This window comes from Camelina sativa, chromosome 4 (assembly GCF_030686135.1).
Source record: "Camelina sativa cultivar CO46 ecotype springtype chromosome 4, ASM3068613v1".
In the NCBI taxonomy this organism is placed as follows: domain Eukaryota; kingdom Viridiplantae; phylum Streptophyta; class Magnoliopsida; order Brassicales; family Brassicaceae; genus Camelina; species Camelina sativa.
The window spans coordinates 21,760,722-21,788,205 of record NC_141883.1 but is presented as its reverse complement, the minus strand read 5'-3'; the positions used below and the strand labels follow the sequence as shown (position 1 = coordinate 21,788,205).

Genomic DNA, 27,484 nt, shown 5'->3' with positions numbered 1-27,484 from the left:
TTGGGACTACTGTTTGTGACTACTTATTCAGTCACAAAATATAGTGACGTTTTTGAGACCAATTTGCGACGACTAAGCGACTACAAAACAATTAGAGAGAAAAACGTCGCTTATTAACGACGAAACATAAACGTCATAAAAGGGTCTCTATAAGCGACTACATTAGAACTATTTTGCGTCGAAAACAAATTTGTCTCATAATGGTCACAATTTTGCAGACTACTCTGCGACCAGCTCTATAGTCGGTAAGTATAGTCGCAAAAGCGTCGCATATTGAGGACTTATTTGCGTCCACATGTTTTACCCCTAACAAGTAACAAAGTAGTCACAAATTGCGACTATATTGTGACGAATATCTGAAGACTTTGTGACTAATACCTGATTTAGCTACTCTTTTAAGACAGTTTAGCCACTCTCTCTATTTTTTATTTTGAAAATTTCACATTTGAGATTCATCTACATGTTTAGGTTGAAGTTTATGCTTTGTTTTTCTCACCTTATCAATAATAACTTTCTCAAAGTATTAAATTTCAATGACTATAAACTAAGCATCCATAAGTTCAAAATTTATCCTAAGTGTTACATGTTCTTTTATAAGAATGTGTTCCAATGAAGAAAAATCACAAACTAAGTAATGTAAACATTGTTTAACTAAATTTTACTATTACAAATACTTCATACTACTACTATGAGTTCTCCTTAGTGTTTTATATTGTTCATAATGTGTAGAATTCAAGATTTTTTGTTTGTGACTTTAATAAGGTAGTCTTAAAATAGTCACATATTGCGACTATTTTGCCACGATGTTACGACTGAAGACTTTTGTCACTCGTTTGCTACTACTTTGAGACTTCTTTTGCGACTATATTGTGACGAATATCTGAAGACTTTGTGACTAACACCTGATTTAGCTACTCTTTTAAGACAGTTTAGCCACTCTCTCTATTTTTTATTTTGAAATTTGACATTTGAGATTCATCTACATGTTTAGGTTGAAGTTTATGCTTTCTTTTTCTCACCTTATCAATAATAACTTTCTCAAAGTATTAAATTTCAATGACTATAAACTAAGCATCCATAAGTTCAAAATTTATCCTAAGTGTTACATGTTCTTTTATAAGAATGTGTTCTAATGAAGAAAAATCACAAACTAAGTAATGTAAACATTGTTTAACTAAATTTTACTATTACAAATACTTCATACTGCTACTATGAGTTCTCCTTAGTGTTTTATATTGTTCATAATGTGTAGAATTCAAGATTTTTTGTTTGTGACTTTAATAAGGTAGTCTTAAAATAGTCACATATTGCGACTATTTTGCCACGATGTTACGACTGAAGACTTTTGTCACTCGTTTGCTACTACTTTGAGACTTCTTTTGCGACTATATTGTGACGAATATCTGAAGACTTTGTGACTAACACCTGATTTAGCTACTCTTTTAAGACTATTTAGCCACTCTCTTTATTTTTTATTTTGAAATTTCACATTTGAGATTCAATTACATGTTTAGGTTGAAGTTTATGCTTTGTTTTTCTCACCTTATCAATAATAACTTTCTCAAAGTATTAAATTTCAATGACTATAAACTAAGCATCCATAAGTTCAAAATTTATCCTAAGTGTTACATGTTCTTTTATATTGTTATACATTTATCCTTGTATTTGCTTGAATCTATTCACTAATACTTTTTCAAGGTTTAAATTTCAATGTTTACAATACAAACATGCATATGTTCCAAACCTATACTTTTTACTACTTAGATGAGTGATTTATGCTGCAAATCAGATCATAATGTGTGAAAATCAAACTTTTGGGTTGCTACTATTCTCAAATAGTCACAAAAGAGTAACAACTGGAGACTACTTTGCCACTAGTTTCTTACGGTATTTTGGCGGTTTATGTTCCCACCACAAATTTACTGAAATTTGAGAATCATTTGGTTTCGCGTTTTTTTCCCCGAAGTCAATTAATCTGCGATTCATTTGCGACTACTTAACGACTCAATTTCGTTAATAACTAAGCAAACACTTAAACGATATTTCTTTTCTTCACTCTCACAAACACTTAACATCGATATTTCTTTTTCTTCGTCTTCCCTCTAGGGTTTACTCTCACAAACATCTATCAGTTCTCTCTCAAAAAAATCGGAGAAATCTATCCTCTTTCTCGATCTAATGCCTCCTAAGGGTAAGATTTCTTCCAGAGGTCGCGGTGCCAGAACAGCCACCGGTGTTCGAATCTTCACTGCTAACCCTAGATCCTCTTCTCATTTGTCAAACCCTTCTGAACCGACACACTCTGTGACTCAGTCTGGAAGCCATTCACATCAGAGCCGTCCTTCACAGTTTCCGCCGACTACAAATCCAACGCCGATAAGGAGTCCATCGCCGACTACAGATCCACCGTCGAGAAGAATTCCATCGTCGAGGACAAATCCTGAGTCGAGTACACCTCCACCTCCACCGCGGAGGGTACTTACCCTGCCTCCGATTCCTCAACAAGTGCCTCTACCTGTTCCTCATCCTCAACCTCAACCGGAGCATGTTCCGGAGGAAGCTAATGGCGAAGAAGAAGAAAACGAAGAGCAGCAAAACCCTAATCCAAATGTCGATTACTACCAAGAACTGTTGGATGGTTTGCTAGATCTTCCAGGCCGAGAACATCTACCACTCTTGTCTCAGCATCCTATCCCTGGAGTCGAAACATTATGGTATAAACACTCTCTCCTTTTGTAAGTTTAGTTTAAATTGTCTTTGCTTTAAGTCTAAACCGCTTTAAGTGTCTATAAGTGTATGTCAAATTTCAAACTCGGTTTTGCAAAAAATAGAAACTGAAACCATGAATGTGTTCACTAGTTTGCGGTTCACTAATTGGTTGTTATTTGATATTCAACAATAGTTTCAATAGGTTATTGGTTCATATTTTCAAGTAGACTTACTCAGTTAATGTAACAGGTTTAACCGGCACAAAGGAAATCTTTCTCGAGTCATTGCTGGAATCTTAAGGAGAAAGTTTGATGGGCCTTACTACAGTTGGAAGGTTACTCCACAACGCATTCAAGAGCAATACTTCAAGACATTTGCGGTAAGTTAAATTATAGTTTTGACAATGCTTTAAACACTTAACTATATATATATATATATATATGAATTGGTCAATTTGCTAACTAAACTGTTTTGTGTTATTGTAGCGGAAGTATAATTGGGATATCGGGATTACTGAGCTCGTTAAAGTAGGTTTCTTGAAGATAGCAAAGAACAGGATGAAAGGCATTGTCAGTCAAGTTAGGAGGAGTGGTGTACAACCACCATGGATTGGTGATAAATTATGGCCTATCATGTGCGAATATTGGAACACCCCTGATGCCATTGAGAGGAGTGAGAATGCTTCACATTGCAGAAACTCGGACCGTGGAGGCCTTGAAGTGCACAAACACTTAGCTGGTCAGAAATCATATGTACAAATTCATCAAGAAATGGTAACACTACTCTTTCCATCCACTTCACCTCAAAGTGTTTCTAAAATTTCCATCATTTAATGTGTTTCACTATCATTGTAGGAGGAAGAGCTGGGGCGTCCTGTATCACTGGTCGAAGTGTTTCTTAAAACACACACTCGGCCCGATGGATCATTTGTGGATCAAAAAGCCAAACAAGTTGCTGAGACCTATGAGAAGACCATAGAAGAGAGACAAACTGAAACGGACGATGATGGTCCAGATGGTTCAGAGAGTTCAACACATCGAACTCTTTCCCTTGAAGAAAGAAATGAAATCTTCCTTCAGGTAATTCCTTTATGTCTTTTGTGTGTGATTTTTCTTTGTTAATTTTGGTTTCTTAATGTGAATGATGATTGATGTTGATTCTTAGATTAACAGTATCCGGGTTTTCTTAAAATTGTTTAACTCACTATGCTTAGGAACCTAGAATATTTGATGTTGATTCTGCATTTGGTTTTCTGGTTTTTGCTGATTACCGAATGTTTATCTTTTGGTTTAGTGTACTCAAACAGATACCAAAGGTAACCCATTTGGCCTTGGATCACTTGCTGAGACACTAAGGAAAGGAAAAAGGAAAGAGAGTTATGCGAGCTCTTCTGCAGCAACTCTTGCGGAGCTTCAAGATCAACTTCGGCGCAAGATATATGAACATGAGTCTGAGAATGCACGACGTGATCAGGAAACCCGAGAGTCTCAAGCTGTGATCAACAAGCTTGTCCTCTTCATCTCTGAAAAAATTCCTGAATACTCAGAATTTACGGTTTCTACTCCTGCAGCCTTCCAACCAGCTACGGCGCCTACAACCACTGCACAACCCATCGATGGAGGCACCACACCAGCCTCCAGTCCAGCTGCACAACCCACCGATGGAAGCACAACACCAGATGCCAATTCCCCTACCTCTAATACTTCTTCCAACTAAACTTCTAATTCCCCTTTTCTCTATGTATGAACTTGCTTTTGATCTTTTTGGTTAGGATGATAAGTTTGCTTGTGTGGTACTTTAAATCATCATTCCTTTTGATTATTAGCATTTGAAATTCCGAAATTAATCAGATTTAGGATTGCTAAAACGTATTTGTGACTAAACCAATTAAAAAAATGTGATTATTTAGTGACTAAACCAATTCAAATAATGTGACTATATAGTGACTAAACCAATTCAAATAATGTTACTATTTTTTGACTAAACCAATTCAAATAATGTGACTATTTTGTGACTAAACCAATTCACAAAGTAGTGGCACAATAGTTACTAAACACGAACTCCTTAGCGACTACAAAAACAGAGTCTTAACATAGTCGCAAATAATAAACGACTAATTTGCGACTCAACTGCTACTAAACTAAAAACAGACTTTGCAACCCTTTTGGGACTAATAGATCGTCCTTAATCAGTCGCTAAACCCAGACTCTACCGTTAATCCCAAAACGGTCGTAAACATAGGACTGTTATATATAGTCAAAAAATTGTCCCTAAGTAGACTTCGTTGCGGTTTAGTCGGAAATGTACAACTACCAATTCTAGTCACAGTTGCGTCGCAAATATACGACTATATAAAAGAGTCTGTAATCAGTTGCAAATAAGCGACCATGTTGCGACCAACATATTTTGCGACCGTTTTTTTGCGACCATCAGGAAGAGTCGCGAAGGAGTCGCAAAACCCTTATTTGCGACTAAAGAGCGACTATAGTAGGAGTGGCAAATGACCTGTTTTCTTGTAGTGTTTGTGGTGCAGGTAAAGGCAAAGTGTGATCGTGGAATCAAGGCGATGAAGAGGAGGATGTTCTAGGGACTCGATTGGATGTTGTCTGGCGTTGCTAGGTTGCTAGAGTTGGGTCATTAGAAACATTGCTAGGTTGTCGGTTTCATGTTTCCTGATGATTGATTATTGGATTGTGGTTATGGATTATTATTGGTTATTTTATTATTGGATATTTATTGGTATTGTTATTTCCGCTGTTGGTTGTGGTTGTGGTTGTGGATAGGTGGCTAGTGGATATGGGACCACTAGTTGTAGTTATTTATTATTATTTATTATTAAAAAAAAACGGGTCGGGTCGTTTCAGTTTCAAAAATAAAATTAGCTTTCTAAGATTATAATTACAAATCAAAATCTATTATTTCTGTTGTTGAGATAAATGGTTGATTCAAAAAGAAAATTAGTTTTCTAAGATTGAAGAGACGTCACTCTAGTTTTTTTTCAGAATGTGATTTTTTATTTTGTGAGTTTTTAATAATTATGAATGATTATATGTATACACATTTTTCAAAAATACAAAGAAACACAAGTTTAACCAATGAGAACAAAGCACTCGGATCCAAATCTAGTTAAAAAGCACGTTTCAATTCAACTTTCATTTTTGGTATGGAGTTGTATGGAGTTGGTATGGAGGTTTTAAGGATTAAACAAGAAAAAATCGAACCAATAGCATAATCCACACAATACGCAGTTTCTTTTTCAATTGCAGACTAGTATGGAGTATTATCGTATGGAGTAGTGCATACTGGTCTGGAATGGTAAATGGTGAATTTACTGGAGACTGGTCCGACTTTAGTACGGTCGAGAGCAGACTGGATAACCATTCACAACCTCAGTTTTAATTTGTGATCCGGATAACTTTCGGATATCTGCGGATGCTTAAGTTTTAGGTGGTCCAACTATAAACATTTTTTTTTCTTTTATTTTGGATGGTGTAAAAAAGATATATATAATAATAATAATAATAATTCTAAAATTCTGCTTCAGTAGTAATAAAATTATTATATTACCAATTGTTAAAGTACAAAATTTTGACTTACAGTTTAATACTCTCTCTGTCCTTGATAGTTTGATGTTTTAGAGAATTTTCTTTGTTCCTAAAAAATTGATTTTTTTAACTTTTTAATATATATTTTTCTTTTTTAATTATTTATTTGAGTCACAAGTAGGAAAGAAAAGAGATGTGAGAGAGAATAAAACGTATAAGTTTAAACAATTAAAAGAACAAGTAGTATTGTTTTTTATGGGTGATATAATTATATAAAATAAATATTATGATTAGATGTAGAAACTTTTTCAGCAATGATGTTAATAATAATTGCCTTTCAAAATCAACAATGAAGCCCAAACCTTATAAATTTCAATGTGTGAATGTATAAAAGGAATTTATTAAGCTTACCAACACAATTCCGTCTTTTTTCTCTTTCTTTTCTCTCTTCTTTCTCCTCTGGTGGCAAAGTAAATCTAGACCTAATTTCAGTTTCCGGTGGACTTTAATCTTCATTCTTTTAGATTATTAAGTGATTCCAGAGGTGGACTAGATTTATTCTCCGTCAGCTTGGTGTGGTTCTCTCTTTCATCGATGTAGATGTGGATCCTGCGTGGCGGTAGGAGAGCGGTGCTGCAGTTCCTCCGGTTTGAAGACGCCGGTTGGTGTAGCGGCCGTCTCTTGTGGCTCTCTTAACATTCATTGTATTTAAGTTTTCGGTGGCCTTTATTAACAATGAACTTGGTTAATAACCTAGCATCAATTAACATTGTAGAAATCAACAACAACGGATAACGAAACAATACCATTAACCCATTAAACATCTTTTGTTACTCGGTCGCTAAGCGTGGTTGTTTGTGCGACTCAGTAACTAGATGAGGTGGTGTTTGGGATAGATGTTTAAATCGCTTGTTCGGGTGGATCATGAAGTGGTCAGTTGGAGGAGGAATCAGAGTCTATAAATGTTAAATGCTTGTGCTGAAGTACGTTTGTATGATTGTTGTTCGTGGCTGCAAAATATGAGTTAGTTTACTCTAGCTAGTACAACGGTGGAACTTTTTGTAAGGAGCAATTTTCACACCGGTTGTCTCGTCGGAATTATTGGGTTCCGGTGAGATTGTTTCCCGTGTGTCCGGTGTGAGGATTGGGAATCCGGGTGTGGCCTTTTCAGTGGTATCAGAGCCGAACCCAGACGAGTGTGGAGCCGAGTGGGCTCACACCGTCGAGGGTGACGGTCTTGGTGCGCAATAAGGACGTTGCGATCTTTTAGTGGGGGTGAATTGTGACACCCCGATTTCAGGGACATGCGGAGAGGTTTAAAAGAATTGATTTGGCCACCTATGTTACCAAAGTGCAATTATCTTTTCGGTCAAGTGTCCTGAGAGAACTCCATAGTTAAGCGTGCTTGAGCTGGAGTAGTCTCACGACTGTCGGAACTGTGCGAGTGAGGATAAAACAAAGGCAAAGATCATGTGGTAATTTATAGGGATGGTAACAAGTCTTTAAAGCCTCCCGGACGTAGCAAACAGGTCGTCGAATAATGATGGACTCACGGGCCTAATGAGAGGACGTGAGGCCCATTAAAGAGGTAGCCCATGGACTGGGATTGGACATGGAGCCCACTAAGAGGTGGCAGTCAGGCGTTTTAAACCCAATAAACCAATAAGTCAATAACCAAGTTCCAATATCCTACAATATCATATTGACTCAACTCTAGCAACCTAAAAATAGCTAGACCACAATCAATCAAGTCTATAGAACATCTTCCTCTTCTTCGCCTTGATTCTACGATCACACTTTGCCTTTACATGCGTCACAACACAAAAGAGAGATGTAAGTATTACCAGAATTACTTAGTGAGGCAATCCTCCCATCTACTAAGCTATACACACAAGCAATAAGAATTCCAAGCATAAACAACAATCACAATATATATTATAATTCATCCAAAGCACAAATGATAGAGGTCTGCATCGACCTGCACGTGCCTTGTGTCGACAGATGCGGCTTCCCTTGCATCGGTCGATGATTCCGGTTCATGGATATTACAATTCTATCCCACCAACATAGATTCATCCTCGAATCTCGAACAACCATCAGCCAAGGACTCCCTTGAAACCATCTCCATAGCCCACACACCTCCGACGCGATCTGCGACCTTGGCGATAGACTCACGTTCCAGATATTATTTGCTCTCGACTTTTGGACTTTTCTTTACTCACAGGTCTCGACCTTGAGTTTCTATTGGCTCCTCAGCAGGCCTAAGCCCGCATGCCGTAATATATACAGAAGTCCAATATTCGTCTCTCAGGTTTCCACCCTACAGTGCTCCCCCGGATCGTCATCCCAAGTCGATATACCAGCCATACTCCCAAGCCACAAAGTCTCAGAATACGACAGTACTAGGAGGACCGAAATCCCCGAAGAGTTGTTCAGGACCAACCATCCTTAGAGCAAACAATTTTGAACACGTCTGAGCCCTATCTTTCCTTCCCGTTGTTTGCGTAAAACATCAAAATGTCTTACTAACCACATATTCCCTCACTGAAATACCTCATGACCACACAAGGATCATTAACATGCCCCAGGGGCCACCACCAAGGCTAACCAATGTCCTAAACAGGACCGCCACCAAGGCCAAATATCTAAACAGACCGCCACTAAGGCCAAACAAATGTCCTAAATAGGACCGCCACAAAGACCAAACAAATATCCTAAACAAGACTGTCACGAAGACCACTCGTCCCAAAGGACCGTCACAAAGACCATTTGTCTCGAAGGACCATCACGAAGACCTCTCGCCCCAAAGGACCGTCACGATGACAACTCATCCCGAAGGACCGTCACGAAGACCATTCATCTCGAAGGGTCGCCTAAACAGGACACACGTCCCGAAGGACCATCACAAAGACAACATATCCCGAATGATCTCCTAAACAAGCAAAATTGGCTAAATGGCCCGCCACAAAGGCCACACATTTGGCTAAACAGCCCGCCATAAAAGCCACACAATTGGCTAAACAGCCCGCCACAAAGGCCACACACGTCTCGCAAGACCGCCGCACACGACACACAATGACTCAACAGTCCGCCACGAAGGCCACACAAGCCACTCCAAGACTAACAACCACTAAAAATGGACAAATTCTAACTCCCATAAAACTTTCCATTTCAAAAACTTTTCACTTTTGGAAACACCTATTTCAGGAAACTTCCCCTCTTAAGCAACCGTATCATGGAATTTTCGTATCCCGAACACCACCTCATCTTGTTACTTAGTTGCACAACCAACCACCCCTAAGCGACTAAGTAATAAGAGAGATGGGTTGGAATAATTCATTCCCACTCCAGCCACGAACTACAGCTGGGACCAGGCTAGACAATCTCAAGTCGCGGCCTGCTTCTCGAACCTATTTTTAAACCTTGCCTTCATCCTTGCCTTTGGCTCCCAAGTCTGCTCCTCAACACCATCACAGTCCCATAGGACTCTCATCAAAGGAATTTTCTTCTTCCGAAGTTCCTTGACTTTCCTCTCGAGAATCCTCACTGGTCTCGCCTCCAAGGTCATGTTAGGCTGAAAATCCTCAGGAATCTTAGCCAACAACTGGTCATCCTCGCGGAGACACTTCTGCAACATGGACACATGGAAAACCTTTTGGAACGCATGAATAACCTCAGGCAACTCCAGACTATATGCTACCGGTCCCACCCGCTCAATCACTCTGAACGGACCCATATACCTCAGATCCAACTTAGTCTCACTCAATCACCTGTTCGGACCCTGTAACATAGCCATCTTGAGGTACACTCTGCCTCCCACCTGAAACTCAAAATCTCTCCTACTCTTATCGGCATAATTCCTCTGTCGATCCTGAGCTTCCTTCATGTTCAGCTTCAGAACTCGAATCTTCTCCAAGGTATCATGGACAAAACTAGCACCATATATGCTTCTCTTCCCCACCTGAGTCCAGCATAACGGTGTACGATATGGCCTCCCATAAAAAGCCTCATAAGGAGTCATCCCAATACTCGCCTGATTATTGTTGTTGTATGCAAACTCCACATCCCTCGCCCGGCCAAGAACTCTCAGAAGCTTGCCTCCCGCAACTCCTGCTCGCTCATTGGAAACTCCTCAGAAACTGGTGCTCTCTGCGCACATCGGGGTAATGAAGCAATGAGTTTCTCCAGAATCAAACAAGACTTGGGATGTAAACCCGCCCACCGACAAGGTCCCTACACAAACCTCATGTGGTGAGAACCCTAACATTCTATCACAGGCAAAGCAACAAAAAATCTGAACTACTGAATTTACCAAGTCTGAGTCTCAGAAGTTATACCTTTTATCGCTCTTGTACTGGTGCCACCGGTCTCCACAATCGAGTACACCCGCGGCGTCGGTTCGATCCGCCCCACCAAGCTGTACTCCTGGCTATCCTCCAGCATGCACCACTGCTACTGCTACCTGCTGGAACTTGGGACAAAGAGGTTTTATATGTCCCGTCTCCCTGCAGCGGTAACACACTTGGGTATCCGCCCACTGCTCCGTCACTGCCCGCTGCTCTACCCTCTATGGACAGTTGACCACCTTGTGATTGGTGCTTCCGCACCTGTAGCATCTTGTACCACTCGGTCTCTTAGAGGATCTCCAACGACCAAAAAGTGGCTAAGAGTCGAGTTTTTGGTTTAAATACTTGGCCTCATAGTTTCCAAACCCAAAAACGCAGCAAACCACGCATTTAACTCAATCGATCCGCACAAACCAACCCTTGCATCACCGTCGCATAGCCTACATCGATCGATGCATGCCCTAAAATGGGATTCCGGTTCGCGGGCGTTACACCTACATTGATGGTGAATGACCAATCCAGCAACCACATTAGTCATAGCCAATCGTGGTGGAAACAATCGAACATCATTTTTGTTGTCTTGCTTATCTTAATTAAAAATCCCTAAAAGAATAGCCAAAATTATACTCTTTTTGTCTCTAATAGATTGATGTTTTAATAGTTCACATATATTAAGAAAAATTTAAATTTTTTTATTTCTAAGCTAATTTATAATTATTTTTTGGTAAAAAAATATATATAACTCTAAATAATATGCCACATGGAAAAAAGTATAAAGTAGAAAAATCATTTTAATTTTTTAATCTACAAAATAATTTTTTTAGAAACATATTTTTTAAAACATCAATTTATTAAGAAGAGAGGAAATAATCTAAAATGAAACACAAAAGATAGTAGTACTATTTGTTGTTGTGCATCCTCATTCTCAATTTATGTACCCAAAGTTGAAGGAAACTTCTTTTTAAAAAATAAGTTAAATAATGTAGCCCAAACCATCATTTAAAAATCATCATCTAAGCCCAAACCTTTTAAATGCCAATATATAAATACACCGCTGCAAAAAGCTCAGCGACACCGTTTCGTATGTAACATTTTTTTGCTAAAGTTCTATTTAATATCTCCTATTTATTATTTCGGAAGTACATGTAACACCCGCAAACCAAAACTGTGCGTTTTGGGGAGGGTGTCAATCGACACCAAGGGGGTGTCGGTCGACACCACTTATTTCTGGTCTGACCAGATTGTTTCAATTGTCGATTTTGTTTGGTTTAGTTTAAGGAAAACCATTGAACCGAGTTACTTAAGTGGAAATCGACGAAAAAGGGTTTTTGGGAAGTTTTTTCTCTCATCGTTTCATCGTTTTTGAGAGAAAATGGAGAAAACATTGTTCTTGAGCTTTTGAGAGAGATTGGTGAGATTCCTTGCTGTTTCTTGAGAGATCCAAGGCTAGGAACGTGCGGGAAGCTTGCTGGGAGTGTGGATTCGTTCATTGTTGGTCAGAAACTTCTTGCAAAGAGGTGAGTGCATGACCATGGTTGATCTAAGCCTGTGATTCTTTGTTCTTGCTTGTTGTTGCTGTTTTTGTGTGTTTTCTTGCTGGGATTGGATTGCTACAGGTTCCTATGGACGTATATGGCTTGGATTGGATTGCTACAGGTTCCTATAGACGTATATGACTTGGCTGGTGTCGGTCGACACCTCCCTTCCAGCGAGATTATGTTCGTTTCCCTGGTTTGTATGTTTGTTTGTTGATTGTTTATGGACATTGGTATCACAGTTGCTTGTGTGTATAGCCCAGTAGATGGGAGGATTGCCTCACTGAGTGTTTATCAAATACTCATGCATCTCAATATATGTTTGTGGTGCAGGTAAAGGCAAAGTGTGATCGTGGAATCAAGGCGATGAAGAGGAGGATGTTCTAGGGACTCGATTGGATGTTGTCTGGTATTGCTAGATTGCTAGAGTTGGGTCATTAGAACATTGCTAGATTGCTAAAGTTGGGTCATTAGAACATTGCTAGATTGTTGGTTTCATGTTTCCTAATGATTGATTATTAGTTTATTGTTATGGTTTAATATTGATTATTTATTTATTGGATATTTATTTAGTTATTGGTAATTGTTATTCGGTTGTTGGTTGAGATTGTTATTATTATTAATTATCATTTATTATTTATTATATATATTTTTTTTTAAAACGGGTCGGATCGTTTTAGTACACAACTTATTTTTGATAGAGTGTATAATAGTTATACGTTATAAAGTTATATTTATTATTTGATTTATTAGTTGGTTACAAAATAAGTTATATGGATTGGTTTTTTTACTTATATCGAGATACACTTAAAGAGAATATCTCAAAGTATAATACAACTTAAAGAAATAAAATCTTTAACAACCATATACTGTTAAGGCATATATATTGTTAGGCAACTAATGAAAAGAAATATAATAAGATATTGGACATTAATCACGCTTAAGCGTGATTTTCGATTAAGCAAACAAAATAAGATCTTACCTAACACCTTTCCAAACTTTTAGTATAAATCATTCACATCTCCATTTACCGAAATATTTCATATTCATACCCAAAAAAAAATTCAATCTATAAAATATTCAAACTTTAGTAATATTATTCTTTTAGAAAATATCTATTCAACTAAAATTTTGACGGAGTAACGGTCAAAATCTGAATATTTAAATTCAATTTTATATATTCTTTTGTTAAACTGTATAATTTTATATATTATAATAAACTTTTAGAATAAATTAATTTGAAATATTTTAAAATAGTTTAATTTGATATTTTAAGAATATCATAAATATATGATATATCAAAAAATTAAAAATTATAAACACTCTAATTTGATTTGTTATAGCACGGGTAAATAATATGTCACTATAATATGAAAGAATTACAAGAAATATGATTTTTTGCTAGAGCAAGGGTTGGAATTTCAAGAAATATGATTACTCATATTAAACTAATGTTTCGAATAATGTTGTTTGGTAGGCTTTCTCGGTCAAGATGATTTTGACAAACATATGTTAATATTTAGTCCTAAAATTAATATGTGGTATACTATAGGTTATGTCATAGAATTAACTATAAAAATAAAATATCTAGTTTTAAACACTAAACAAATCAAATAAATTAACAAAAAGAAATTAAATTTTTTTATCACAAAACTTAACTCGCGGTATGCCGCGGGTAAAAACCTAGATCTACTATAATACATCTTACAAAACAGATGTTATTTTTCATGGTATATTATTCCATCCAAAACAAAACTTTAAAAACAAAAAAAAAAATTACATATATGATTGTAACATCCGTGTTCCGGTATTAGAGTTTAGGATGTGTTGAGTAAACCAATAGAGTAAATTTTAATTGATTTTGATTTAATTAAATCCTGGTTTAATCTAATTAAACCAAAAATCCCTAATCTCTTTCTCAAAGTCACGCCTCCTCTCCTCCTTTTGCTATTGTGGACATTGTTATGAGAGAGAGGGAGAGAAAGAGAGAGAACTCTTGGTTGTTTAGTGTAAAGGAGGAAGAGAAGAAGATGAAGCTTTTTCTTTAGAGTAATGAGAGAAACAGAACTGTCAGATTTTGGGAGAAGGAAGATCCGATTCCTCAAAATGTTTCGAAAGGTATTTATTTTTGGTAGGATTGTAGCTAAGAGATTTTCGTACACTCTCCTTTTTACAGAAGTGAATTTGAGTTAATATTCTAAGAGATATTGGCAGTTTCGTGGGGTGTTCCGTTTCAGTCGCGGATTGAGACCATCGGGTGTTTCGGGATCGATTGCGGTTCCATCTGAGATCCGATCGTGCTGAAATTTTGTGGACAGATTCGGGACGTATAGACCTTGCTTTTCACCGAAGGGATTAGAAAGTTACCGGTTCGTTTTGATTTCGTGGTTTTACTTGTGTGGTTGTTCTTTTCTGATTTTTCTGGCAGTTTGTTTTCAATGTTTGTTTATTGGTGTGATTGGTTGTAGGAGCGAGTTTGGTTGTTCTTGGATATTGGAGAGTCTCTCATTTGGTTGTTGTTATCTTCGTGAATCACTTGTTAAGGTGAGTGCGTGACTATGAGCTTATCTAAGCGATTGGGTTGTATGACTTCTTTTGTGTGATGATGTGTAGGTGTGGTGAAAGTGTTATTGGTTGTTCTGTTTAAATGGTTGGTTTGTTATATTTTATTTGTAGTTGTACTCTTGATTTGCTTGTGTGTATAGCTCGTAGATGGGAGGATCGCCTCACTGAGTATTTCTGGTAATACTCACGCATCTCATTGTGTTTGTGGTGCAGGTAGAGCCAAAGTGTGACCGTGGGATCATGGCAATAAAGAGGAGGATGTTCTAGTGGCTCGATTGCTTGTTGTCTGGCTTTTGTTAGGTGCTAGAATTGAGTCCTAGAATGCTGTTTAGGATTGTTGGTTCTCTGGTTTATGTTGATTGAATCTTTAGTTTATGATATTAGAATTATTATGGTTTATTTAATATTGGTTATTGGTTTATTGTTTATTTATTGGTTTTATTATTCCGCTGTTTGATGTGATTGTGGTTAGGTGGCTAGTGGGTATGGGACCACTAGCTTAGTTGTTTATTATTACATTATATTTATATATTTATTATTAAAAAAAACGGGTCAGGTCGTTTCAATGATGTTTTAAATAAAAATTATAAAAAATATATAAAAAAAATCAATTTATGCTCTAACACGGGTCATATTCTAGTAGTTTGATATAACCTATGTAACTAATCTACTACTTCACTATAATAATAAAGGGATCCCTAATAATAAACTATACTAACTATTTCAAGAACTAAATTGAACATTATGACGTATATTATTATTATCCTACTATATTAATTGGGAAGTACAAATATGAAAATAACCATAAAATGTGAAAGAAATTACATTCAATTGACATTAGAAAAATTTAGTTAAAATTAATTAAAAATAAAAAACGCTGACAGATCAAAAATAAAAAAAATCTAGAAAAGTAAAAAAAAAATCCATTCAAATCAAAACTAATTTGTATTTGAAAAAAAAAATAAAAAAAAAATTAACAGCTAAGATTTTTTAAAAATACAGATAATTATTAGTTTAAAAAATATATTTTCTCTCTCTAATAAAATTATGGACGAAAATTACTAATTTTTTAAAAAAAAAATATAAACCAATCATAATTTCAAAAACTAAGATTTTATATACAAGTAGACAATAAATTATTTTTAATAACTAGATTTTGAAGATTTTATTAAGATTTCAAATTATGATTCTCCTATCATATTTCTTTTATTTTATTTACAAATTGTTTGGAATTTTCATATAATACTTATGATTAATAAATATTCAAAAACATTTCTGCATATGTTGTGATTTGAATTTTTTAAAATTAAGATATATTATTATTTTTAATGTAAAAGATATATTACTCAATCAATATAAAAAATGTTTGTTTTAATTTCCACATTGGCGGGTTGGTAAAACTAAATTTTTATAGTTGATAAATTAATAAATTTTATTTGCTCACAATTATAATATTAAAATTACTATTTTATATTTCACAAAATATTGATGCAAATACAAAAAACAGACAATATAAAACAGTAATATACATCAAAAAAATAAAATACTACAATATTCTAAAATAATTAGTATTAAAAAAGACATATATAGATTTATAGAATAATTTAAAATGAATATTGTCTCAAGTAAAATATTTTTTTTAAGATATTTAATAATATTATATTATATTTTTTATTTTAAATGTTGACTCGTGCTTTAAGTACGGGATATATCCTATTTTCATAGTATTTGAGGAAAAACGGTTTTTGCATACCTGAATAATTACAATATGTTGAATTTATACATCGGACTATTGATTGTGCTTAAACATACATGTAGTTTTAAAATATTTGAATTACGTACATGAACTTTTGATTGTGTGTCTAAGAATACATAAACATGTTTAATGAGTAACTCTGTTAGTCTTTCTGTTAAATCACTATGATGTAGATTCCACGTGTCCAAAATTAATGAAACTACGTCGTTTTGTATTAATTTGAAAAATTAAAATTGAACTAAAATGATCGAACCCGTGACCCTTAAGGTGCAAATGGAACCAAATACCAGTAAGCTACATAAACTTTCAACAAATAAAATGAATATATATATATATATATATATATTCAATGGCGGTCCATCTTCTTCCCCCTAACCCCACATCTTCTTCACCATAAGCGTTTTTGGTTCTAGATTTTCAAGGGTTTAGAAAACGGATTAAATCTCGGTTTGTTCCAGTTTAGTTGAATCCAAAACCGTTAAAGGTTGGGACTTAATTTTGTTTTCCGATTTTTTTGACAAAACAGAAAGTAAGGCGATGGAACAAGAAGAAAGTCACCGGAGCTCCAAAATTCCCGGAGACCTCAATTCCTCCGACTCTTACTCTCTCTCCATCTTCCAAGCACTCCAATTTTGACAACTTCCTTGAGAACAATCTCCCTCACCAGTCACCACGAAACCCTAACTCCACAAACTCTCCTCAGGTTCCTCCGTTTGAAGCTCCGTCACCGTCACCATTCTCTCTTCGCTCATTATGACTTCGCCATCTTCAATTGGGCAGCTACGCTCGACACGTTCCGCCACATCTCCACATTTCCACCATTGTTATTATATATATATTCGTTATAAATATAAGAAAAATATATGTAGCTCAGTGGTATTTACGAGTATTTAGCATCCCTTGGTTCAAATGTAGCTTTACTCAGTTTGGTTGAATTTTAATTTTTCAATTTAATCCAAAACGACGTCGTTTGATTGTTTTGTACTTTTGTAAAATGCTTTCACATTTATTGTTGACATGTTTCAAAGTTAAGTGGCACCAAATTCAAAGTTATAATCATATAATCTATCTAAACTAACATATGAAAATAAAAATTAATTTATTTAGTAACAAAGATTATAAAATTACTTACAAATTTGTAAATTGACTCAATCTATTATTAGGAATATATAACTTTAGATGGTTTTAAATTAACTCAATCATCAAACTTGTAAGACGCCATGACTTACTAAAAATGTTACTAATTAAAATTAAAACTAATGTGAAAAGAGAAAACCAAGTAGAAATTATAAAGAAATATCAAGAATATTCTTGTGGAGTGAACCATATTCCTAAAACTTGTATTTTATGTGGTGAAAATAAGTTATTATATTGTTTGATCAAATTTGACCTCCTTCTAGAAATAGTTCCCATTAACCGGAGAAGTTGTGGTGGTGACCGGTGACTGTGTGGTAGCCTCTATATATAAACTCATAATTACCTACATATAAATTTACACACAAACGACGAATTAACTTATGTTTTTGTTATTCTCTCTATCCCATTATATAAGATTTGTTAGGTTTTTTTGTTCCATTTATTATAAGATTTTTTCAAATTTTTATGCACAATCTTTTATTAATTTAACAATTTATGACTATTTGAATTCTTTGGTATATTTTCCTGTTAGTTGTAATTTTATAAATGACAAAATGTTTTTTTTTTAATTTTTGTGTTTTTATCCAAAAACTCTTATAAAATAAGAAAGAAGGAGTATGATTTAAGATAAAATATATGGTAAAAGTTTACTTACAAAATTAGGCATGAAGAAACCATAGTGTGTTTGATTGGTAAACACACAAAAAAACTGTACAAGCGGTACAATTTTTAACGTTTACCAATCGGACCCGTATATATGTGACAGCTTACAGTAATATTCGAATTTTAACGTATTGAAACTTTCACATTTTCATGTCAACACAACATTGTATAAGGTCATCTCCAGCGTGAAAAACGCTGATAATTGCTCCCAAAAAAAATATATTAAAGAATTTGTTTTTTTATTTTTTTCCAATAAATTCATCAATAACTTAGCGACACCTGTCAATAATATATAGAGGACCGTTTCTCCCATTACTCAACAGAGCAACGGTTCTCCTCTTTTCCAGTTCTCGCTCTTCATTTTATTAACTTTTTAATAAAAGCATTTCATATAGGTACGCCCACTGGACATGCCCTAAGACCTTCCTCAACAGTAGATTCATAGGGGAGTTTTTAGCATTTTGGTGGAAAAAATTTAATCAGAAGAAAAGAAAAAAACTAAGAGAGCCCCTTACATAGTATACTCATTTCTGATCTAAGAGAAGAAATGTGTCAGCATTCTATTGGCCGAACAAAAAAAATAGAAAAGGAAAAAAAAATTATTTGGATCGATTTTCATTTCTTTCGTTCTCTCTCTCTTTCTCTCGCGATTGCGAAAAGACGAAGATTTGTATTTGGAATCGAAGGGTGTGGAGGAAGAGAAGATTGCGACCCGAAGAGATGCTCATCATCACGAATTGATGACTCGGCCGATGGATCCTACAGGTGCTAGTGACAGTTACCTAGGAGGTTTAGTGGTTGGGCTTGTAGAAGGTTTGGTTGTTCCTGATGCTGCATTGTTAGGGAACTTCTTTGGTTCCATTACTGTTGAGCATATTGGTCAGCCTAAATTCGATTTGATGATGCTTCAGGTTTGATTTTGGTTTTTTCTAGTTTCTTGAATTGCATGTTGTGAGAGATGATCCCCATTAGAACAGTGGGACGAACTTGGAGTCGATGATTATGTATGCTAGGCCTAAATGTGTATCCTTTATTTATAGAAGTGGTGGTAGTGATACTTCTAAACGAGTTATTATTATACATCATAGTCCCACTAAGTAAGAACCAGGACAGAGTCTGTGTTAATGTTTAGTTTCTCTTAATTGTAGACCAAAGCTAGAGCCGGTGAATTAGAAGCTGATAGAGAGACTTTTCTTGTTTAATTTCATAGTTAACATACCAGCAATTGCATTCAAACATAGGGTAGATTCAGAAAAAGTGTTGATTAAGCATTTAGCCGAAACCGGATATGCGCCAGAGAATTCGAAAGTATGGATCGCCTGATGTATCAATCAATGCTTGTTTTATTCTATTTATTTGTTGAGAGGATGGCTGTATTAGAAAGAAATTGTCAAATTGGACCATTAGCGAGTGCAAGTGAAACTCTGGACAGTGTTGTTTGAAAACATGTTGGACAGTGTCTTATACGCTCGTAATAAATGGTTTGTACGTTTTACAGCTCCACTTTGTTACACGAGATTCTTACTTACCAAAATCAATTCTCAACAATTAATTGTTGCAAGTTCATGTCATTGTTGTAATAACCATGAATAGGTTGATGGTGGAGTTGTGCTACCAGACAAAGCCTCCCTGCATCTTACAGCCATAGAGGATAGGATTCAGAGTACAACGAAGACAAAATAGAATGTGAGTGCATTGATTTGACATTTTTCTCTTCTTCTTTTTTTCTAACATTTGCCTTGATGTTTTTTTTTTTGTTTTTGTTCCACAGTGGTGCAATGATGGGTCTTATGTTACACATTAAAGCAAAAAGTTTAATAGAAATGGAAATGTATTCTGATGCATTTTAAGTGCTTGCTATGGCAGAGGTTAGTTGCTGGGAATCAGTTTTTTTGTTCTATCAATAATGTGTACTAAATTTTGTTGCAGTCGACAGGAGAAAGAAGCAGAGAATGAGGGTGATGGTTCGAGGAGAGGGATTTGGTTCCCTGCAAAGTCTCCACGAACACGTACTCTCCTAGCTACAAAAATGAACCTATTTGTTGGATTTGATTAGAACAATTTTCTCTGTAGCTTCATTGTTTTGCTTATGATTGTTGTTCTGATTTAGCTGCTCAGATGGAAATTGTTGGCTTGTTACAAAAGTTTTGATATGTTTTTGTTCATTCTTTGTTAGAGTGTACTGGTTTTATTTTGTTGTAGGTTTGGCTTGATGTTGTAAGGACGTTAGTTGTCTCTTCTTTTGTGTTAGCTTCTCGTTGGTTCTTGTTCTTAATTATGATTTTTTCTTGTTCTCAAAAAGAGCTCTTGCACTGTTTGTGCGATGGCTTTCACAAGGCATGCATAGAGCAGCAGTACCACCACCTCGACCTCATAGACCTGCTGCGAGAGCTGATAATGATCCCGCAGCTGCTATGCCAATAAATGAAAATGCAGTTCCAGGTATATTGCTTGCTATACCTCTCTGTCATAGGGTTAACTGAGGGCATCATGAAAACAACACATGCTGAACCAATTTGTTTCTATTTTTTTTGCTCAGAGGGACAAGAGAATCAAGCTGATAACGAGAACCGAGCAAATGAAAATGAAGATGTCGATGCAGAGAACCAAGGGAATCAATGGTGGAGAATAGTGAAAGAGATTCAAATGATAGTTTTTGGCTTCATAACTTGCACTTCTATTGTAATATGTATTAATGTTTTTATTATGTTTTGTATGTTTGAAAATTAATTAAATGCAATATTTTCTATTTTTATAAAATCTTAAATGTTTACACATTTATACCACTTCTATTCTATTTAAAACTTTTAAATTTCAAAAAACAATATTTTCAAAAATAAGAGACCCAAAATTAGAACCTACAATACCATTGGAATAGAAAATTTTAACTAAGAGATCATGGATTCTTATATTCAAAACAATACACAATTAATTTATAAAATAATCAAACAGTGTTTAACAACCCACTTATAAGAGACGACCGATAATCTTGCCTAGCATACTCTTCTATCTCCCACACACGAGAAGAATCAAAATATTACTATTACATCAATGTAAATGGATAAGAAGTTTTAATATATGGGCCTCAATTGAGGAAACAAGCCCATTAATTTGCTTACCCATTGATTCTACATCACGCCACGTGGATGAAGATGAATGGATCCGATGATCAATGGCAGCGTCGTCGTCTTCTTCTTCTTCTCTCCTTGTCCGCTATTGCAATTTTTCTACTTTGGCTCTTCCTCCTCATACCTGAAAAGTTCGAGACTTTCGAGCTATTGTTCGATTTATCTCTCGTGGGTCTCCTTTGTTTGTCTCTGGCTCTGGATCTATGACCGTTAAAAGATTCTCTAGCAGAGACGGAGGAAGCAGCAGTAATGACGGTAACAAAAATTTTGGGGCAATCGAGCAAGAATCGGAGCTTCGGGACGAGTTGGTTGGAATTGAAGCCATTGTTAATCGTCTGGTAAGTAGTAGGTAGTGATGGAATCTCATTGTTGAACGCAATGTGTTCGATGAAATGTCCCTTTTTTTAGTATCGAAATTGGTGTTTCTGACCCCTGTTTTTAATTGATGATGATGACAGAGCAAATGGGTTGTTTCTGCTCTATTTGGTTCGATCATTCTTCTACGACATGATGGTGCAGCCTTGTGGGCAGCCATTGGATCGATTTTGAATTCCGCTCTCTCTCTAGTTCTGAAACGTATACTTAACCAAGAGAGACCTTTTGCAACATTGCGATCTGATCCCGGGATGCCATCTTCTCATGCTCAGTCCATTTCTTTCATATCTATCTTTGCTGTTTTATCCGGTAAAGTAAAAAAGCACTTAGCAGCTTAAACTGTCTCACAATCATCATCACACTGTTTTGAGACAATACCCACCCGGGGTCGTGTTTTCTGCAGTTATGGAATGGCTTGAAACCAGTGGAGTCTCTTTGTTACTTAGCGGCCTCATCCTCGCATTGGGTTCATACTTTGTAAGTCATTCCATGCTTTAGCAACCAATCTCCTTATCCATTTAGGCTTGGAATCATTTAGTATTTAATCTCCCTTTCTCTCTGCGTTATTACAATGTTGAAAACTTTAGAGATATTTTGGTTTTTTTCTTGTGTATAGATACGTTTAAGGGTTTCACAGAAGCTACACACAAGCAGTCAAGTGGTGGTGGGTGCCATTGTGGGTTCTCTTTTCTGCATCTTGTGGTATACAACGTGGAACTCGCTTCTACGTGAAGCCTTTGAGTCATCTCTATTAGTTCAAATATCTGTATTTCTGGTTGCAGTTACATTTGCGCTCGCATTCGCAGTGTACGTTGCACTTAACTGGTTCAAAGACGACAGATAATCAAATCAATTCAGCTTAACAGGTTAAAATTGTATCCCTCCATATCTTTTCAAATTATCACACGTTGGATTCTGAGCCCGTTGGTGGAAATTAAGAATAAATCAAATTCAAAAATGTAAGGTTTCTTTGACATGTAAGCAAAAGCCAAGCACCTTACACTAGAGCTAACATTGACTGTTAACAGGAAACAAACCGAACCAAATATTAGTGACTGTGGCTGCTACTCAGTATGCCAACGCAAAAAAAAAGTGTTTGCAGCTTCTCGGAGCTATACATCCTCTTGAGAACAGTTAAAACAATAACCAAATATATGTATATATATATATTTCTATTCACAAGGCGTACGGTAAACGTCCTGTATCTTTTATTTCTCTTGCTCGCATCAAACCCGTCACCGAGACAAGAGACTTACTTAATCATCCTTAAAAGGTTGTGATACTTCGGATGATGGCTTGGCTGCAGGAATGTAAGACCATGCCAATGCCGCACTTCCTAGAGTAATGGTTGCTGCAATTGATCCCCAAATCCATCTCTGCCTCTTCTTTCTCTTCTGCCTCTCTCGTCGTGCTACCTCTGGTACCAACAAAAATGGGAGATTAGAGTTTGAAAAAAAAAAAAAAAAAAAAAGATAAGAGATGGCAAAGGAACATTTGGTGAATGATAGTGATTTTCTTTTACCTATGGCCTCTTGGTTTCGTTGGGACATTTCTCTATTCACAGCCTCATAGTAGTGTACACGATCAGACAACCGTGTGATTTCAAAGTTCTTAGTTTCGAGCATAGATTCCATCTCCATCTCTACCTCCGCCTTCGCCATACCTCTGCCTAAAGAGTCAGAGACAAACCTAGCAACCTCGAGCTGGCAGCGTAGTTCTTCTGCTAGATTCATGTTGTTGGTGGAGGCGGTAGGATCAATAGGAACGAACAGACCAACCTGAGCCAACTGTTCACGGAGTCTCTGCCAATGAATTTGCATCTGCTCCAGAGACTCCTCTGTTTGTTTTCTTTTCTCGATTTCCATTAGTAAAGTAAGCCTTATCTCCCTTAGTTCAGATTCGATGTTGTTAACTGAACTCTGCATTCCACTGTCGGTTGATAGTTCTGGAAAAAAAAAAAAAAATGGATTACAAACAGTTCTGAATTATACCGTCAAGTTAAAGCTTTAACTTTTATGATACTTAGGAGATACATGGGAAATGAATAATGCATTAGTCCTCATGATTTGGACAGCTTTCTCCTCACTTTCAATAAATCCAGAAGCACACATAACTCAAAAACAAGAAAAGGCTACGACTGCACATTTAAGAAACAGTACTGATATCCCGAAAAGCTCAAAGGTCAAAAAGAGAAGGGACTCGGAACATGTGTTTAGTCATACTACCCTGGGAAAGTTAAGATCATATGCATTGACAGCCATCTCACAAGGAAATACATAATAAGAGAAAAAGATAAGTACCATCCCAAGCATCATAAAACTCTCCCACAGGTGTAGCAAGTCTTTGTGAACCTTCCTCTCCAGCATCACCCTCTACTTCGGTGTTACTTGTGAAGCTTGCTGATTCACCTGGGTCATAGAAATCTTCAGACTCACTCTCCTTGTCTGTTTTGATAGTGACAGGCTCAGACATATTATTATTTTCCCTATCCAAACCATTGGCAGCATTATCCTCCAACTCTGAGTTTCCTCCATTCTCAATTTTACCGTCAAGCGGACTCCAATTCCCAACAGGACCATCAAAATTAAAGTTACCAACATGATGAGCATGAACTCCACTGGAAAAATCCTCTTCAGTAGCCTCACTGATAGGAAAGGAGAAGGAGGTGGACCTCCTCCGAGGGGAAACCTTTAAATCAGTTTCAGCAGCAGTAATAGTTTCCTCTTTCTTCAGGTGGGAAGAAGAAGAAGAAGAAGAAGAGACAACATTAGCCTCAGAAGAGCTTTTAAGAAGACGCGGAGGTCCACGTGATTTGTGGTTGATAATGTAAGGCGAAGGCGGGAAAGAAGATGGCGAATTGGGAAGCGGTATCGCATCAGGAGTAGCGTAGAGAGCAGGTGACATCTGAGGACGAGTCGTCGTCGTCCTCTCGTTAGGTAATTTACCTTTACCTTTCTCAAGTTTTGATATCGGCGGCGGCGGCGGCTTTGAGTAAAACGCGGTTGGAACACTCTCGACAGATGTGGAAGCCCCTGGCTCTATCATTCTATCCAAAGCAATAGCAGAAAACGTAGGCATGGCTCTCTCTCTGCCAAAAAAAATAAAAAAATCAATTCAAAATCCAAAAAAATCACAAGAGCGTTTCGAAATCAGAAAACGAATGACAAAACAATTACGAAATGCAAATCAATTAGCTAATTGAACCACATCTACACCATCGCTATACCTAAACCCAAAAAAAAAAAAAAAAAAAACCTAGAATCGAGAAGAAGCTGGCAAAATCAATTACAAATCGATAATCAAAACGAATCTGACCTACGATAACGAAATTTTCCCAGAAATTACACGGAGCAACAACAGCAACAGAAACAAAATCCGGAAGGCGTAAAAAGAAGGATTACCTCAAGCGCGAAGGAGATCTCTCCACGGAAGAAGAAAGCTGAATAAATAAATAAAAAGATTCCAACGGTAGAGATCGGTGTTAAACGGAAGCGATACGACGGCGAAGATAATAAGATGAAGAAGAAGAAGAGCGATACGACATCCTATAAAAAGAGGAGGAGGAGGAGGAGGAGGGAAGAAGAAGAAGACCTCTTCTCCAAGGCTTTTTTTTTTTTTTTTAAATCTCTCTATCTCTCTCTCACACAGCTTTGTATCTCCGCAAATATTTCAAACGCTCTTTTTTTTTTTCTTCTTCTTCGTTTGCTTCTTCCTCTATTCTTGGCGACCCATTTCCTAACAAAATTCGTTTATATTTAATTTATCTTTAATTTTTTTTTGTAAACGTGGTCTTTATGGAGATATTTCGGAAAAGACCATTATAACCTTTGACGGTAAGCGTAACGAGCAAGGACGGCGCGATAACGGAGGGGTACTTTGTGTAAAAATCAACCGGGTAGGGTTTCGTGAAGTAATCTCAAACGACGTCGTTGAAGGGATCTTTGTTTAAGTGGGTCATATCTCGAATATTCATTTAACGTCATTAAAACGATGACGTGGCTACATTCTGTGTCTTAAAAAAGCAAATTTTAAACCCATGGCCCAAATTTGTCTGTTCACGAATCTGTAAAGCCCATTTTGAAAACGATTTTAAAAGTCTTTTTATAAAAAAATTATTCTGTCTTATTCACATTGATAATAGTAATACTAGTACTTTTTTAGAGACGGTTTCCTAAAACGTGTTACGTGACCCATGTGAACACGAGTATTCAAATCGGTTCATATAGTAATATCCTATACTATATAGTGTTTTTACAAATAAATTTGGTCTTCACACAAGAAAATGAGACTATGATATGTATTAGTATAATATTTTTCAGGAATTTGGTGAGAAGAAAATTTCAAATGCATATGTATCTTGCCACTAAGAATTTGAAATTTTCTTTCTTTTTACTTGGAATTTTTAAAAGACAAAAGCTAAAGGTGGGAATATGAAGAATATAGAACCTGATTCAAAGCTAGAGAAGGTCTTGAGTTTGGACCGCTAATATATATCACCAAATTGGAATTGATTCAACCATATATTTTTATATACACGTTCAAAACCAACTAGTTGATCAATATTAAGGTCAAGAACTTTTTTGAATTTATCTTATTCTTGAAATAACCATTTAGAGTGTACAAATTCATTGCTTAATCCATCGTTTCAAATCGACTTACAGAATTGTTGGATTCTTTTTCAAGAGATTATATATTAAAAGAAAAGAGAATGATATACAAATCTTTTTATTCGTTTTCTTTTCTTGACAAAATCTATCTGTAATGAATCACAGGTGCGTTAGAACTCGGATCCCACACACCGCCTTCCTTAACATACTCCATATACCTCGCAAACTCGGGTTTCGAAGTCGCCAAACTCTTCTTCTTCGTCATAGTCTTCTTCTTCTTCCTTTGGAAATGAACGTCAAAGAAACTGAATAAAGGATGAACAGAACCACCGGTTGGTTTCACCGTCGTCAATGTCTTCTTTACCTCTTGATCCATCGGGTTTCTTGATTGACCATAAACACCAGCCGGAACGCTCGCGACCCTTTTCAACCTCGCTTCTTCCTCGCCGAGCTTTTCATAGCCACCATGGGGTTTCCTAGTGCTCATGGCTCTAAACATGGTCTCTGGTGTGGTGTGTATGAAAAAGGTGGATGTCTTTTTTTTTTCTTGTGTTAGGTGTGTTCTTGAATCTTTCTCCTCCTGATGGTGTTTACTTTAAGTAGTAGGCCAAGTTTGCTTTGTGATATGAAAAGGAAATAGTAGATCTGTTGACCTTTTTCTTTTTAAAAAAAAATTCTTGTCTGTATGAGATCTCCACTCCAACTAACTAAATTAAATTTTTGTATTATGTAATTAATAAAGCATGTGTTATAGTGTTATACCCACATGATGTATATACATCTTCTCGTGAATCTCGATCCGTCCCCTATTAAATCGCCGGTCAAATGTGTTTGATGCTGACTATTACGTCTACATCTTTTAGACAATTCAAATGGACAATGGCTCTCTAGAGTTTTATATACTTCTTACTTGTCTCGTGCTATACCAATTTATTTGTCTGATCCATCTACAACAATTTACAATATTCTTGGACAGACTGCAATTTGTCCAGCTTAAAGGGCATAAAAAAATAAGGGAAACATCTCAGAAACAATTAGGAAAAGAAAAATTATATCTCTAACAAGCACTTATTTTAAAACCTTTTTCTAAACTTAGTCCAAGTTCTTTGTGTGTGTTT

The 27,484-nt window shown here is 36.2% G+C and overlaps 3 protein-coding genes and 1 long non-coding RNA gene across 8 annotated transcripts; 2 read left to right on the top strand and 2 right to left on the bottom strand.

Moving 5' to 3' along the window:
- Positions 1-14,024: 14,024 nt before the first annotated feature.
- On the top strand, positions 14,025-15,128 carry LOC104780921 (uncharacterized). 2 transcript variants are annotated; one of them, XR_015596175.1, is made up of 5 exons: positions 14,080-14,253; positions 14,350-14,504; positions 14,604-14,679; positions 14,749-14,785; positions 14,914-15,128. It is a non-coding gene; the product is annotated as an uncharacterized LOC104780921 (long non-coding RNA). The 2 variants fall into 2 exon arrangements; XR_766836.3 differs by lacking the exon at positions 14,749-14,785 and having other exon boundaries at positions 14,025-14,253.
- Positions 15,129-21,410: 6,282 nt separating this feature from the next.
- Positions 21,411-22,717, top strand: LOC104780920 (lipid phosphate phosphatase epsilon 1, chloroplastic-like). 4 transcript variants are annotated; one of them, XM_087510490.1, is made up of 5 exons: positions 21,411-21,722; positions 21,843-22,068; positions 22,163-22,236; positions 22,376-22,461; positions 22,542-22,717. In XM_087510490.1, exons 1-5 carry the CDS (start codon positions 21,588-21,590, stop codon positions 22,579-22,581), a joined length of 561 nt encoding a protein of 186 aa, XP_087366616.1. In that variant the 5' UTR covers positions 21,411-21,587; the 3' UTR covers positions 22,582-22,717. The 4 variants fall into 4 exon arrangements, with proteins under 4 accessions (XP_087366616.1, XP_087366614.1, XP_087366615.1 ...); XM_087510489.1 differs by having other exon boundaries at positions 21,421-21,722; positions 22,376-22,435; XM_087510491.1 differs by having other exon boundaries at positions 21,421-21,722; positions 22,566-22,717.
- On the bottom strand, positions 22,688-25,527 carry LOC104780919 (uncharacterized). Its single transcript, XM_010505463.3, has 4 exons — positions 25,161-25,527; positions 24,060-24,847; positions 23,282-23,704; positions 22,688-23,176 (listed from the first exon to the last, which is right to left on the bottom strand). Exons 2-4 carry the CDS (start codon positions 24,835-24,837, stop codon positions 23,016-23,018), a joined length of 1,362 nt encoding a protein of 453 aa, XP_010503765.2. The 5' UTR covers positions 24,838-24,847; positions 25,161-25,527; the 3' UTR covers positions 22,688-23,015.
- A 690-nt stretch (positions 25,528-26,217) lies between these two features.
- Positions 26,218-27,037, bottom strand: LOC104780918 (uncharacterized). Its single transcript, XM_010505462.3, has one exon. It carries the CDS (start codon positions 26,863-26,865, stop codon positions 26,512-26,514), a length of 354 nt encoding a protein of 117 aa, XP_010503764.1. The 5' UTR covers positions 26,866-27,037; the 3' UTR covers positions 26,218-26,511.
- Between the last annotated feature and the right edge of the window lie 447 nt (positions 27,038-27,484).

Bases quoted from the DNA above. Each gene is read 5' to 3' on its own strand.
- LOC104780918 (XM_010505462.3), bottom strand. From the start codon at position 26,865: ATGTTTAGAGCCATGAGCACTAGGAAACCCCATGGTGGCTATGAAAAG.
- LOC104780920 (XM_087510488.1), top strand. From the start codon at position 21,588: ATGACCGTTAAAAGATTCTCTAGCAGAGACGGAGGAAGCAGCAGTAAT. The intron at 22,069-22,162 runs GTAAAGTAAAAA...TGTTTTCTGCAG, and splicing joins TATCTTTGCTGTTTTATCCG to TTATGGAATGGCTTGAAACC. The intron at 22,237-22,375 runs GTAAGTCATTCC...TCTTGTGTATAG, and splicing joins TCGCATTGGGTTCATACTTT to ATACGTTTAAGGGTTTCACA.
- LOC104780919 (XM_010505463.3), bottom strand. From the start codon at position 24,837: ATGCCTACGTTTTCTGCTATTGCTTTGGATAGAATGATAGAGCCAGGG. The intron at 23,705-24,059 runs GTACTTATCTTT...TTTTTTTTCCAG, and splicing joins GTTTTATGATGCTTGGGATG to AACTATCAACCGACAGTGGA. The intron at 23,177-23,281 runs GTAAAAGAAAAT...TGTTGGTACCAG, and splicing joins ACGAAACCAAGAGGCCATAG to AGGTAGCACGACGAGAGAGG.